General features: G+C 33.9%; 1 protein-coding gene across 1 annotated transcript; it reads left to right on the top strand.

Moving 5' to 3' along the window:
* The first annotated feature begins 2,677 nt into the window (after positions 1-2,677).
* On the top strand, positions 2,678-5,916 carry LOC110695737 (DExH-box ATP-dependent RNA helicase DExH12-like). The gene is made up of 2 exons (XM_021872964.1): positions 2,678-3,169; positions 3,894-5,916. Exon 2 carries the CDS (start codon positions 4,338-4,340, stop codon positions 5,772-5,774), a length of 1,437 nt encoding a protein of 478 aa, XP_021728656.1. The 5' UTR covers positions 2,678-3,169; positions 3,894-4,337; the 3' UTR covers positions 5,775-5,916.
* The last annotated feature ends 9,764 nt before the right edge of the window (positions 5,917-15,680 follow it).

Below are 15,680 nucleotides of genomic sequence, written 5' to 3'. Positions count from 1 at the left end.
AGGGTCACTTTTGTAAAAAAAGAAAAAGGGCCACTTTTGTTAAAAAAAAAAAGGTCGTTTTTTCGCAAAATATTCGATGTACAATAAAATTATTGTAAATAGAGGCATGCAAAAGTTTTATCGGAAGATTATAATGCTTAAATTGCTTATGCTCACAAGGTGATTAAGATGCCCGATGTTAATGGGGGTGCTAGTAGAATTTCGAATTGGCAGCCCCCGAGCTTTGGATGCCTGAAAATTAACACGGATGCACATGTTCCCTCAACTGGTATGGCTAGCTTGGGTGTGGTGGTACGCGATCATGAAGGCAGAATCCTACTAACTGCTACAAAGAAGGTGCTTGCTCGAGTCCTGCGATTGTGGAAGCTATGGCTGTGAGATTTGTTGTGTGCATTGCAATCCGTATGGGGTATAAGAAGGTGTGGATTGAGTCGGACGCCGTGAATGTCATCAAGAAAGTGAACTCATTGGATAGAGGCCTCTCTTCGATCTTTTTTATTTTTGATGATATAAGTATCGATAGAGCATGATTTGATGTTTGTAACTTTTCTCATGTTAAGCGTTCATGTAATATCGTTGCTCATTTAGTTGCTAGATAGGATACAAATGATCACATGAAATACTCCGTATGTACGATTGTATTCTTTCCCTCAAAGTATCACTACTTTGACGGAAATGGATATTACTTGATATTAATAAAATGCTCCATCGTTTCCTCAAAAAAAAATAACTTATTGCAATATTGAAAACAGTATTTTCTTTGACCTGTATTACTTAAAATCATTTATATTGGAGTAATTCATTATAAATACCTAATTTATCAAATATATCAAATTCAATAAGTCTTTTCCGTTCAATTATAGGAATTCAACCTCTTCAGCTACTTTTTAAAACATTATTGTTCAATGATACCCGAAATGTGCTTTGAATTAGAAGATTAACTATCTGACTTTAATATCTCTAGCTTCAATTATGTCCTTGTCATACAAATGATTGCCAAAACTACACGAAATAGCTTGCTCGTAACGTGACGAAGTAATATTTTATGAAAATGGCGCCATAACTTTTTCATCTACTTCAATATTAAGTTTTTTTTTTTTCACCGTTCCGCTCTTCTTAGGCAAGAATGGCTCTGTTTGGTAATTAGCGGTTAGCTGATTGGTAAGAGCTGGTTGCATTAGCTGATTTGACTAGCTGGTTGCACAAGCTGTTTTGACTAGCTGATTTATAAGAGCTTTTTATGTAGAGTTGTTGGGTAAAATTAGCTTATTATTTGTAGTTGTTTGTTAGCTAAACATATGAAATGACAATTTAGGACATTGATAATTACTCAATAAGCTAATCTACAAAGTTCTATTTTTCTAGCTTTTTACAAATTAGCTTATTTGCCTCAATAAGGTCATTTAAAAAGCTCTTTTACCAAAGAATCAAATAAGCTCATTTTTGTTCGAGAAAATTCTTGTAAACAATAAAATAATAGCTGCAACCTATCATAATTGCAACTTTGCCACTATATTGACATATTTTTAGTGCTGTCAAATTTCAAACCGAAACCGTTTAACTGCCCGAAACCGACCTATCCAAATGAGAACCGAACCGATTAAAAACCGATTTTTTTGAAACCGAAAACCGACCCAAACTGTATTTTAGTAAACCCGAAACCGAATCGACCCGAATAATGTTAAACCGTATAAGAACCGAATCCGTTAACAAACCAAACCGAATATAAACCGAACAGAAAGAAAACCGAACCGAAAAAGAACCGAAACCATATCTAAATCCGAAACCGGTTCCAACCCGAAACCGTTTAAACTGGCAAAAAAACCGCTTACACCGAACCGTTAGCAAACTGCTACCCGTTTGCACCGAACCATTTAAAAACCGAACTGATTGTAAACCGAACTGGTTATAAACCAAACCGTTTATGAACCAAACCGCTTCTAAATCGAACCGTTTACAAACTTTTTTATATAATTAAATGGATTTTGTTTTTTTTTTTACGGGGATATAATTAAATGGATTAAATATTAGAAATCTTAGAATAGTTTTTTTAAAATAGCAAGGCAAATCATTCAATAAGGTCTTAAGGACAATCAGTGTTCACAAACAAGAGCAAAATAAGCAGGCTCAGACCCTGCCTCAAACTATTAGCAACACTACTGCCTCTAGTCATGTATACATTTGAGGTGATGAAACCAAATGAACAAAAAGCTTGTAATATTAAGTACCAAGGCTTGGATGAAGGCGTAATAAATAAAATTAATTCACAGAGACTATTAAGCATAGGATTACATTGATTCTGTGAGTAATAATGAAATAAAGATGGGAGTGTGCTAGTGACATGAATATACTATTAGGCTATGTTTTAATTCAGATTCAACTATAATTTAGTAAACTTGAAATGGAACCGATATGAATAACGTTAAAGTGGTTAAACAATCGAAGAACCGAACCAGTTATAAATTGAACCGAAAAAGAACCGAACCAGTTAAAAACTGAACCGAAAAAGAACCGAACCAGTTATAAACTGAACCAAAAAAGAACTGAACTGTTTCTAACCCGAAACCGTTTCCAACCCGAAACTGTTTGAACCGGGATAAAAACCGTTTACACCGCACCGTTAACAAACCGCAATCCGTCTGCACCGAACCGTTTACTACCCGGACTGTTTACAACCCGAACCGAATTAAAACCGCTTAAAAATAAACCGAAACCGAATCGAACCGATAACTATTTAAACCAAATCAAAACCGACCCGTGAGACAATTAAACCGATTCCAAACCGACCCGATTAAATACCGAATCGATTTCAAACCGAACCGAAACCGAACTGTCAAACCGTTTTGACACTGCTACATATTTTGTTATTATGCTATATTAACTGGGCAACGCTCTTTTTGTTCTAATCAAATAAGTTTTCTCCCGCGCTCAACTCTGTCCCCATTGATGCCCCGATACAATTCATTCAGTCGCATACAAATAAATTACACACCGAATCTTCCAAGCTCACCGGACCTCTTAATCTCTTGAATCTTCTCATACTCTGTCCTGTCCAATTCACCACAATCGCTGCATCCCTCCTTTACGGCGAAGATCAAAAGAAGTTGTCTTCTTCGGCGCTTTACACAAGTCGGCTACCAGTTTTTGCAAATCGGACATGGACCTCATGGTATGCTCATCACTTTCTTATTGCATTAAATCTTGGTTGTCGGCAAATAGTACCAGGTTTAAAGAATTCGTTTGGATTATTTAGATTATTTGTAATGTATAACGTTCAAGATTCTTGGAATTATTAGGATATAATTTTGGGATATCATTTCCTTAATTGTGTATATCTTTTTATTTCAATTGGATTAATTTTTTTAGGGTTGATGATTTGTACTACGTACAAGATTATTAGGAGCTATAATTTTGGGATATTTTATCCTTAATTTTAGGTTTATTAGGTATGTCTTTTGATTTCAATTTGATGAGCAATTTTTTAGGGTGGATTATTTGTACTCGTACAAGATTATTAGGAGATATAATTTGTAGGATTGATTTTTGTTGTTGTTGTTGTTGTTGTTGTTGTTGATTGAGTATTGCTATTATTGTGGTTATCTTTTGTTTGACCATATCTTTTGAATATCTTTAATTATATATTCACCCAATAAATGAAAATAAGGGTATAAGCCTTTTTATCAAATTCGAATTTAATTTTCTAAGGTCTGATGTCAAAAAGCAGATACTCTTAATTCTGTATTACTGACTAATTATCATATTAATTTGGGATTAAATTGAGAATTTTAATGTTAAATTGTGATTTCTTGAACGCTAACCAAATTATTGATTATTGAATTGTCATTTTTGGACTCTCTTGTAATTTTTATTATTATTTTTGAAATCACTTTCAGTCTCTTCCTCCCATTCCCATTGAATTGCAACACTTTGGATACACTTACTTTAGTCTTTTGCAAGAAGCAGTCTTTCCTGTGCTATTTGGCTCAACTAAGGATGCATTAATATTTGCTATGAAGAACAATGGAAAGACTAGTGCTTCTGAGTTTGCTATATTGAGAGATTACAAAAAATCAGATTTCCTTGCTGTGTATATCACCCCTTTGGAGGAGGCTGCAAATTATTTGTTTGACTGCTGGGGAGAAAAATTTGGTAAAGGGCTAGGACTAAATGTGGTGAAGTCAAGTGGGAAAGAAACTGATCGAGACTAGCAAAAGTTGCAATTTCGCACTATAATCATTACTACAGTGGTGGCATGTAAGGCATTGTGGCAAAGTGATATTGTCAGTCTTTTTATCCTGGATGAGCTCCACCTCATAGAGGATCATCCTCTTTTAGAGATGATCACGTCTCGGATTTCTTATTTGAAGAAGAGGAAACAAATAAAGGCTAGGATTATTGCTTTATTTAGCATTGTTACAAATGCTGATAAGGTCAAACAATGGCTTGGAATTGAGTGTTGTTTCGAGTTTCCATCCAATTTGATGCGTGTGCCTCTAGACATTAAAGTTGAGGTGGTAGACGTTCCTGGTGTTGAGGTAGTAGACAGTGCTGGTGATGATGAATATTATGCTTTAGTTGCTCTTACCAAAGCATGTTACCAAGCTATACTTCAGTATAATAAACAGGGTAGTGTAGCTTTGGTTTATGTCCCTCCAAAGAGTTCCTCAGCTGTAGCCCTCCATATTATTGCACGATCTTCACCAAAAGAGAATAAACAATTTCGAAATTGTACTTTAACAGAGTTGAAGGTTGCCACTGACGCAATTAAAGATTTTACTTCGAGAATTTGTTTAAGATATGGCGTGGGTTTCTTGCATGAAGGATTGACCAAACTAGATAAAGAATTGGTTATGATGTTATTTGGTTATGGATGGATTCAAGTGTGCGTGGTTCCCACCTCAATGTGCTTTGAGCCTTTGATGGCCCATGTGGTTATAATTGTAGAACCACAGGGGGTATACACAGTGGATTACTGTAAATCAACCCAAATTATACAAATGATGGGATGTGCTGGTAGGCCTTTGAAAGACGATTGTGGGCATTGTGTAAAAATCTGCAGTAGACAAAGAAAGAACCACAATTTGCAGTTTGATAGAGTAATAACTCTACAGAGTTCTTTGCATAATTTTACTGATGTGGTTGATTATATGAATACTGATGTTGTTAGGGGGATCATTAGAAGAATAGAAGACTTGCCGTCGTATGTGGGGAGGACTTTTCTCTATACAAATCTCGATCCATCTGATCCTGAATCAAAGCCGTTATTGGATCAATTCCTAACCATTGTCCAGCAGTCTCTGTACAGGCTTGAAGAACTTGAATGCATGTCTATCGACGATTCTTCTTCTATCTGTCCTTCGAGTCTTGGTATTATTGCATCACATTATAGGGTGAAGTGCAGTACTGTGGCACTCTACAACTCTTGCTTAAGTGCTACTGCTAATATGGATGATTTGCTACAGATTCTTACAAAGGCCTATGAGTTTTCTGACTTAATAGTATGGCATAAAGAGAAGAAGTTGATTAGGAGGTTAATAAAGGATATGCGTTTGCCATTGTATAAGTTTAAGTACAATGATCCACATGTGAAGGCTTACGTCCTCCTTCAAGCAGATTTGTTAGGTCACTCAATTCACAAAGATATGGAAGTGGATCAGCATCTAGTGCTTCTCATTGGTAGGAAACTGATTCAAGCTATGATTACTCTCATTATTGGGGTTAAAAACTGGCCAAATCTTGCTCTAATTGCTTCAGAATTAAGCAAGATGATATAGATAGGATTCTCAACCACTTACCACTTTGATTAACTTTTTGTTAGACTCTTTGTATTTTAGAAGTCATTAGAAGTTTGTTAGGACAAAGTTGTTTTGGTGCCAATGTAAATGTTCTACAATCATGAATAAAAATACACAAACTTTTCGTCTCTCTCTCATCCTCCCTTTTCTCTACTGTGTTCTGTTTCTTCTTAATTGAAGGTTGGAAATGACATGAGATTTTGATTTCTAGTAATTTAGTCTTCAGGTCAAATGGCTTTTCGATAGAATATGATAAATTTGCCCTTTGATAGTTATGATTTGGGTTTTTTCTTTGCCATGTTTGTAGCTGTATTCTCTGATGCAGCAGCTGCTGATGTTCCATACAGCTGCTGCCCCATGTTGCATGTTGTTGATGTGGTTGTTGTTGGGTTTTCGCTGTTTTTGGTGTTATTGTTGTTATGTTTTTGCTGCGACGCTGTTGTTTTGCTGTAGCTGTGCTGCAGTTGTCTTATTCTGTCTTTTTAATTCTGTTTCTTCAATAGTATTTTATTATGCTCTTTTAGTGTTACAGGTGAGGTGCCTCATGAGTATAGTGTAGCTCCTAGTTTTAGATTTCTTAGATTGTGCTTATGGTTTCCTTGATAAAACAGGATCAACAGGTTGATGATTCCTTCCTTCATATTCGGAACTTGATGCATAGTTTGAGGTTTCAGACTTGTAAACGCATGTTGGAAATCAGTGTGATCTATAGTTATGCTGGTTTGTATGAATTTCTACACAACCTATAACCGTTAATATATTATTGGTCTGATATACCTTAGAATTACTTTAGAAGCTTGATTCTGTTGTATTTACTTAATGATATTGGTCACAGCCCCTTTGGATTATTGAAGCTTTGTTTTAGCTATAGTGTTGTCTGATTTCTGTGTTTCATGTTTTAGACTTTTAGCTATATCTCATAGGTGTGTGCAATAGTCGGATCTTCGTATTCTGCTTTCTGGTGCATTGTGATGACACTAAAGTCAATGGCAGAAATTAAAATGTAGCATTCAGTGATGGACAGGCTTACATTTGTTTTAGTAGTTCTACTTACGGGCAAATGGTCAATAATATAATGACTAAAATGGTTGTCATTGTTTGGGACTTGGTGGCTGGATTATTGATTATTGGTTGGTCGTTTGTGATTTAGTACTGCGATTTGGGTTGGAAATGACATGAGATTTTGATTTCTAGTAATTTAGTCTTCAGGTCAAATGGCTTTTCGACAGAATATGAGAAGTTTGCCCTTTGATAGTTATGATTTGGGTTTCTTTGCCATGTTTGTGGCTGTATTCTCTGATGCAGCAGCTGCTGATGTTCCATACAGCTGCTGCCCCATGTTGCAGCTGTTGTTGATGTGGTCGTTGTTGGGTTTTCGCTGTTTTTGGTGTTATTGTTGTTATGTTGTTGCTGCAACGCTGTTGTTTTGCTGTAGCTGTGCTGCAGTTGTCGCTGCTTGTTGCTGCCATTGCAGCTGTTGTTGTTGCTCTAGGATTTCGTGGCTATGCCTGACCCTTTGCTGCCGCTTGTTATATATAGTATATATGTTGCACAGTTAAAGTAGTTATTTTGTGACCTATTTAGTATCCTTAATTGACGCCTAATGATTGGCTTGTATATAATATTTAACACTGCTATCTGTATTTCAATTACCCACTTATGCTGTCATTTTTTTTACAAGAGGTATGCTGTCATTTACTGGTAGCTAGAAGATGGAATTGGATTTTGTTTTGTACATAGATTGGTGCTTGTTTTGGCTCAGTAAAATTATGGCTTTAATGTCCTGTAGTCCTGCTAGAGCATATTTCTTGGCTGAAAGACGGCTTCTGCTTTTTTTTTTTCCCTGCTACAATTGTAAGGTCGAAATTGGACCTGAACTAGGTGGACAAAACCAGTCTAATACCCTAACTAGATCGGTATAGAGTAAATATAGACTTTAAATTCTGAATTTTTTTACTCCATATAAAAACATGAAAAAAATTAGAAAAATATAATTAAAAGTGTAAAATACTCATTTTTCTATAAGCATATACTTTGTATAACATATATAATCTCATAATATACAATTATTCCCAACATATTAAATAATTAGAGGAGAAAATTAATCACTCTAAGAGCTTTAATACATATTTCAAACAATATATTGATCCAATACAAGACCGAGATTTATATATAAAAGGTTTTATATTGGATCAAACTAGAGTCAAGAAAATTATATTTCTTGATTGCTCTTCGTTCCAACTTCCAAGCCTTCTTGAATAGCTTTATATTATTTCCTTAATTTATTTTTTGAAAATAGCTAAAGAACTGAAATTTTGTCAACCCGGAAACCTAACCTCACAATTCAAATTACTTTCATCAATGCTCTTAATTTCTACTCCGTACTAGGCTTATCCAGCAGCCACCCTTGTCTTAGAATTTGGTCATCATTTGGTCATCATGGTTAGTTTGGTGCGCATGTGTCACTTGATAGGATATATTGGCCGGGCTCCTTAATAATAATGTCATCCATTACAAAAGAGCATGCTACAAATTTGAAAGAATGTGAACTGATTTCAAGATGGTAAGTAACATGTATTCGCACGTATTATATACCGCTATAATAAGCTAAGCGTGAAACTCCAAATATTAAGTAGCCACAAAAAAAAAAAAAAAAAAAAAAAAAAAAAAAAAAAAAAAGTATACTTTGTGTGTCATCCTTTTGGTGGCACTGTATTATTTAAGGAAAAAATACTATTATTTCCCTTATTTAATTTATGGAAAACATAAGAGAATTTCATATATTGCTTATCAATGAGCTACATATATGTGCATTATGATCATGTAATTGTAATAAACACTAGTTATTGGCCTGAGCAATGCCCCTATACACCGTAAATTTATAAGTTTGAACAAAATCAATTAAAAAAAAGTTAATGTTGAACAATATTAATAAGTAAATGAAAAATAGGATAATCAATATTATCTTTCATTAATATATATAAATATGTCAAATTTAAATCTAGAGGTTATGTTCTACTATTACCAACATGTTACTATGGGCCTGTTCACATTTACTTAATTTCAGTGGCTCTAATCAGTTCAGTTCAATTCAGTTTAGCTTCTAATTTTCTTCTCTTATAAAATATTCATTTCAGCTCAGTAAATGTGAATAGAATTGCTATGTTTCTTTTGAGGACGGAACTGCATCTTTTATAAGCATTGCTTCTATTCGTCATGGCTTCACGTTAAACACCCATACTAGTTCTTCAATCTCTCGGTATGGAATATTTTCATCCCAGAAAGAAACTTTTTTTTTTTTCCTTTCCGACTTCATTTTACAGAATCTAGACCTCTATTTACGTATGATTAATATGTTGTCTGGTTCAAAAAAAAAAAAAAAATGTTGTCAGGTATTGTTTAAGGATTTTTTTGTAAAGTGTATAAAATACATTAATGATGTTTCTTAAGATTGTTGCAAGGTTTTTTTTTTTTTTTTTTTTTTTTTTGTGCTTTTTAAACTTCGTGTCAACTTAGAAAAAATTGTGTATTATTTGGGGAGTTTTGAAGTAACACGGACAGCAGTCATGTTCCCAGCAAATGCCCACTTATCCAACTTAGTACCATTTAGTTTGTGGAGTTTGAAAGGGACATACACATTGTTTAACGTTCCCGAAAAGCCCCTGCTTACCAGGCTTACTGTGCTAAGTAATTGATCTATGATTTGCGGTACATTCTACTTGATGGGGGTAGGGGGGAGAAAGTATTGCCCACTACCAGGTAGGGACTAGGAAAGTCCATACCACCGTTGAAAAAAAAAATTCGCTAAGTGTTGGAAAAAAGTTATTTCCTATTTTAATACTGTTATTTTATGTTCTAGCCTGTTAAAATAAAATTTAATGCTGTTATATGTTTCTTTAATTATTGTTTTCGAGGTGTTATTTTGATCTTTTCAGCAGTACTTATATATATTAAAAGAATAAGTATTTGTGTTAAAAATTAAGTATTATATTTAAATACCGTTATTATATAAGTGAAATCTGTTATTAAGAAAGACAATACAGTTATTCTAAATTAGAAATTGTTAAGCTACGTGATTTGGTATCAGAGCCATAACGGTTAAAAGCTAAATTAAGTTATAAATAATTAGGTAAAACTGGAGAATACTAGGCCCTCTACAGAGTGTAAGAAACCTGATTTTAAGCATTATTATCATATTCCTGAAAATACTAATAATTTTGGCCCAATCCTTAATTATATAGTAGATCAAATTGGCGAATTAAGATCGGAAGTTGATAACATACATGCTCGTTGTATTAATATCGAAAATAAGATATCAATAACCACAACCGATATTAATAAAAAAGTAAGCGATCTAAACGAACAGGTTAAACAGGTTCAACTTGCTTTAACAAACGAAGTTAGGCATCAACTTGAAAAAGAAGTATCTCCTAATAAAGATAAAATCGTCCCATATAAATATAAATATCCTTTTCAAAACCTAGATAAAAATAAAAAGTTTACTGTAACACTCCCTAAAAGACCGACTAGTAACCAAGAAAAGAATAAAGAAACTAAACATGAGCCCTCATTTTCAGGATAAAACACTAAATGAATTACAGGTCCTATTCGACAAAGAAGAAGACCCTAATAAGCTTAACGAAATCATGAATTTAATTTCTAAAAAGGGGATTGCTTCTGATAATGAAATAGAGGAAAAAAATTATGCTACTTTAGAGGAAGATTTATATCAACAAATGGGAATAATGAAGTTAAATGATCTTGACTTTCTACCCATAGAAGTTGTTCAACGAAAGATCGAAAACAAACTAGGAAAAAGAGTAATGGATAATAATGATGTTGGAGAAGAAATTATTAATGTAAACAATGTTATTCAAAGACCTAAGTACCAAGGAGAAGGAAGTTGCACACGACCAAGATACATACCAGGGAAGACTACCCGGTTTAGTGTCAAGGTTATGCCTACTCATATACCTAAACAAGAAGAAGTGACTCTTGAACCCATTAGTCAAACTGGTTATAAACTTAAATTAGACAGTGTAAGAGATAGACAAGATGTTTTAGATCAATGGAAGAAGAGTATGAGTAGTGTACTTAATTTAAATACTGAATGGACTTCAGAAAATTTCTTAAACTATATTGAACATAGTCTCTACGGCTGTGTAGAAGATTGGTACGATGGAATAGATGAAGAAGTAAAGACTGCATTAAGAGCTAGTGAATCACCTACGAGAATGTTTAGGCAGTTATGTCAATATATTGAGTTAGAGTTCATTGGTCCTAGAACCGATCCTAATGAGAAACGAATGGAATATCAAAGAAAACTAAGTAATTTATCCATCTGTAATATGAAATATGTTGATGATTATATTATGGAATTTGAAACATATTATTATAAAATTGGTGAAAATAAAACAAATCTTGGAATGTTCTACGGCAAATTACCCAGTCCTCTTAATGAAGAGATTAGTGAAAAATATCAAGAATGGAGAGAGGAATTTTTAGCTAGGGATGCCCTAGGTAATAGAATTGCTTTCCTTAGAAAGTGGATTGAAAAGAAGTGTAGAGAGGTTGCAGGAACTCAACAAATGAAGAGACAATTTCTCACTTGTTGGGATTTCCCAAATAACTATGGATGCGAAAGAAAAAACTATAATAAAAGAAAGAACTATAAGAAAAATAAATTTGACCGATCAAGAGGAGAGACCTATAAGAAGAAGTATTATAAACATAAATATAGAAAGCCAAGTAGGTTTTTCAGAAAGGCAACATATTGTCCTGAGAAAAAGAAAACATGCAAGTGTTGGTCTTGTGGAGAACTAGGACATTATGCTAATGATTGTAAGAAAGCTAATCATAAACTAATGGAAGCCTTAGGAAGTTGGGATTACATAGAAATACCAGAAGACGAGGCTTTAGAATTGGCTTTAAATAACAATAAAGGTGTTTCGGGGTTTTCTGATGTCCTGCGGGAGAGTTACAATTCCGAGACTGGAACCGGACGCCTGTACCTGCAAAACAAACGGATGCTCTGGATGATTGGAGATCCGCCTCCGACGGTCAAGTTAGTACTTGATTAAGGGTAATTAATGCGGAAATTAAAGTGATTGGGTCTCTCTTGGTGAGAGTGTTTTATGTGTGTAATCTGCGTAATCTCCCTTAATGAGGATTAAGGGAGGTATTTATAACCTCGGGAAACGTGCCAATCTAGGTTTAGGTTAACCTTGGGCTGATTGGGCTTCCCTCGGAAGTTGGGCCTAGGTGGCCGGCTTCTCCATTAGGCATGGAGTATGCCACGTGTCATGACATAATAAGTCCAGGGTGGACGAATAAGCGTGTGCCACGTGGCAAGCCCTGAGAGGTCCAACTAGGGGACACTTGGCAGGACCTGATTGGCCCACGTGGCGCATTCCGATTGGTGGGAGCAAAATCCCCTAATCAAAAGGAATAGTAGAGATCGTAGAAGAGGAAAATGAGTATAATGAAGAACCTGAAGTTAATGATGAGTTTGAAGATGAAAATTATGAAGAAATAAATAACATGATGGAAGGAGAAGAATTAGAAAATTCAGAATCAGATGACAATGAGGAAGATAAAAGCAAAATGAAAATAGGTCAACTAAAAAGAGCTGAGTATTCATTTGAAGATAATGACCTAGATCAAGTAAACAAAGAAAGCTGGAATTTTCCCCAAATTACTAAAGATAAAATATTTAAAACTTCTTTCTTTAAAACTAGAACTAAATATGTATGTGAAGAAATGGAAGGAAGTATAGTAATAGAAGATTGTGAACAAAAAGCAGCCGAAATTAATATCATAAACTGGAAAACTATTAAAAAACATAAAGAAAAGGGAAATTATAGCTATATTTGTATTGGTGCAGTACAAGTATACATAACTCCTTTGCAAGATTTTGGCAAGGATGTTAAATACTTGAGTTTTATTTGTGATATTAGACATAAAGAATTTTATGATCAAATAATTAGAGGTATCACATGTAACTTAAGTCAAGGAACGGTAAGCTATATATGTGAACCTAGATATTATGTGAGCTTAGAGGATTCCTTTGCGTCAAAGTTCTTAGCTATCAAGCTATTAACAGAAGGAGTGAAAATGCATAAAGGAACACGACCCATACAATTAAGATGGAAGGTGATTTATAAGTTGGTAAACACTATAGACTTATCTTTTAAGAAATAAATAGTCGATGCTCAAAAATATGAGCAAGGAGGACGTCCTAAGAAGAAAATTACACCTATAAAGGTAAATCCTAATGAAATTGAAATTGAAAAAACTTGGGAAGAATTCTTTATGAACCCTGCAGTTAGTAATAGATCAAGTAAGATGTTAATTGATGAATCGAGACTACTTCATATTGGAATGAATACAAAGCCTAAATTACAGAGAAATCTGAGTTTTAGAACACCAAGTCTAAGTAGACAAAATTCAACAATAATAAAAATGAAAAAACAAGGTGATGAAAAGCCAGAAGAGGATGAAGAAGAAATATTAGTTCTACTTAAGAAACTAAATGAAAAATATGAAAGCAAAAAAGCCTTAAAACAACCGGCAAGGCATAGCATTGATATGGGATCATGTTCTAATTTTGAGTTAAATGAAGATCCAAATAATCCTATTGATAAAAGGAAGGTAATTGGATATAAAACCAAAACTGTAAGTGAACCAGTATATGAGGATGAAGTTAATATGCAAATGGAAGCTTGTAATGAAATATCCAGTACTAATCCTAATAGCATTTATATTCCAATTGATATATGCATTGAGGATTACAATAAATATAGACTATGTGCATATATTGATAGTGGTTGTTCTACATGTTTTGGAAAGAAATCATTATTTCCAGAATTCTTGTGGAAAAGGCCAAAAATCCTATGCAAGTTAGAATTGCTAATAATAGTGTCATGATGCATACAGAGATAATTGAAGATTTAAAAATAGAAATTGGAGGAGTTCAATGTGTTATTCCCATTTTATGGGCAACTAATCAACCTAGTCATAATATGATAATAGGAAATAATTTTCAAAGATTATACTCCCCATGCACTCAAACTATTGATCTAATAATCTTTACTATTAATGGTCATTCTGTTCCCATATAGAAAATAACAAAGGCATATACTCATCAGACAATGGAATTTACGCGCAGCTAGCGTGGTGATAGGGTTACTCTTACACAACGAGTGGTTGCACTTAGAATTTCTGAGTGTGATTCATCATTAATATATCAGATAAATAAGCAACAAGAAAAAATATGCGAAACATTATATTCAACAAATCCTTTAGAACATTGGGAAAAGGATAAAGCATTTGCTAAGATAACTCTAACAAATCCCAATAAGATTATTAGAGTGAGACAAATGGTTTATACCTACCAAGATATTCAGGAGTTTGATGAACAAATAAAAGATTTGCTTAATAAAAAGCTAATTAGGAATAGCAAAAGTCCTCATAATAGTCCAGCATTCATGGTAAGAAATCATGCAGAAGAAAAAAGAGGTAAAGCTAGAATGGTTATTAATTATAAACAACTAAATGATAATACTGTTTTTGATGGCTATTATATTCCTAATAAAACTGTGTTATTTAATAGAATACAAGGAGCCACATGGTTTTCTAAAATGGATTGTAAGAGTGGCTACTGGCAAATTAAAATGGAAGAAGAAAGCATTCCTTTAACTGCATTTAGTGCCCCTCAAGGGCATTATGAATGGCTAGTAATGCCTTTTGGATTAAAAAATGCTCCACAAATATTTCAGAGAAGAATGGATAATATTTTTAGAGAACTTAATCATTGTTGTTTGGTCTATATAGATGATATTCTAATATTCTCAAAAGATTTAGAACAACATAAGAATGATCTTAAAGCAGTAACTCAAAAATGTGCAGAGCATGGTATAATCCTTAGAAAGGATAAATGTGTTTATGCTAAACAAGAAATTGATTTTCTTGGATTAGAAATTAAAGAAGGACAAATAATATTGCAAAAACATATTTTAGAAAAGATTGAAAAATTTCCTGATAAAATTGAAGATAGAAAGCAACTAGAAAGGTTTCTAGGATGTTTAACCTATGCTTCTGATTTTATAGAAAATCTTGCTTTATTAAGGAAGCCATTACAGAAAAAACTCAAGAAATAAATAACTTGGAACAGGAAGGAAAGTGATTCCAAAATTGTTCAAGATTTAAAAGCTATATGTAAAGACCTTCCTATACTGACACTACCTACTAGTGAAGATGATTTAATCCTTGAAACAGATGCTAGTAATGAGCACTGGAGTGATGTGTTAAAAATAAAAGAAGGAGAAAGACTTTGCAGATATAGCAGTGGAAGTTTTAACAAAGCTGAGTTAAACTATCCTACAATGCAAAAGGAAATCCTTGCAGTTATTAGAGGGATCGAGAAGTTTTTAATCTTCTTAGCCCCTAAACAGTTCTTAATAAGAATAGATTGCAAAGGCATACTCGGTTTTGTTAAAAAGAATTTGTCTAATATGTAAGCGCAAGGGAGACTCCTGCGTTGGCAATTATGGCTTAACCAATTCTCTTTTACTGTTGAACATATACAGGGAACAAATAATTCTTTGGCAGACAACTTGACCAGAGAATTAGCTAATGTCGTCCAAGAAGCTCAAGACTACACAAAAACCTCCTGCATACCAACTTCAAAAGATGGATGTAGAGTGGAAAAATCTCATTGATGAGACCGAGAAGGCAATGGAGCGGGTTTCACCCTCCAGTTGGGCCTTAATGCAAGGCTTGATCATATCAGCAAAACAACGTTCGCGAGATGGTTTAATTAAGGGTTGCCATCGGGCAGTCCAAAGGATATTGATGTTCGAGATAACAATTATGTTATTTCAGCTC

The sequence above is a fragment of the Chenopodium quinoa genome, unplaced genomic scaffold (genome assembly GCF_001683475.1).
Source record: "Chenopodium quinoa cultivar QQ74 unplaced genomic scaffold, ASM168347v1, whole genome shotgun sequence".
NCBI classification, from domain to species: Eukaryota; Viridiplantae; Streptophyta; class Magnoliopsida; order Caryophyllales; family Amaranthaceae; genus Chenopodium; species Chenopodium quinoa.
This window is presented reverse-complemented; position numbering and strand designations above follow the sequence as displayed.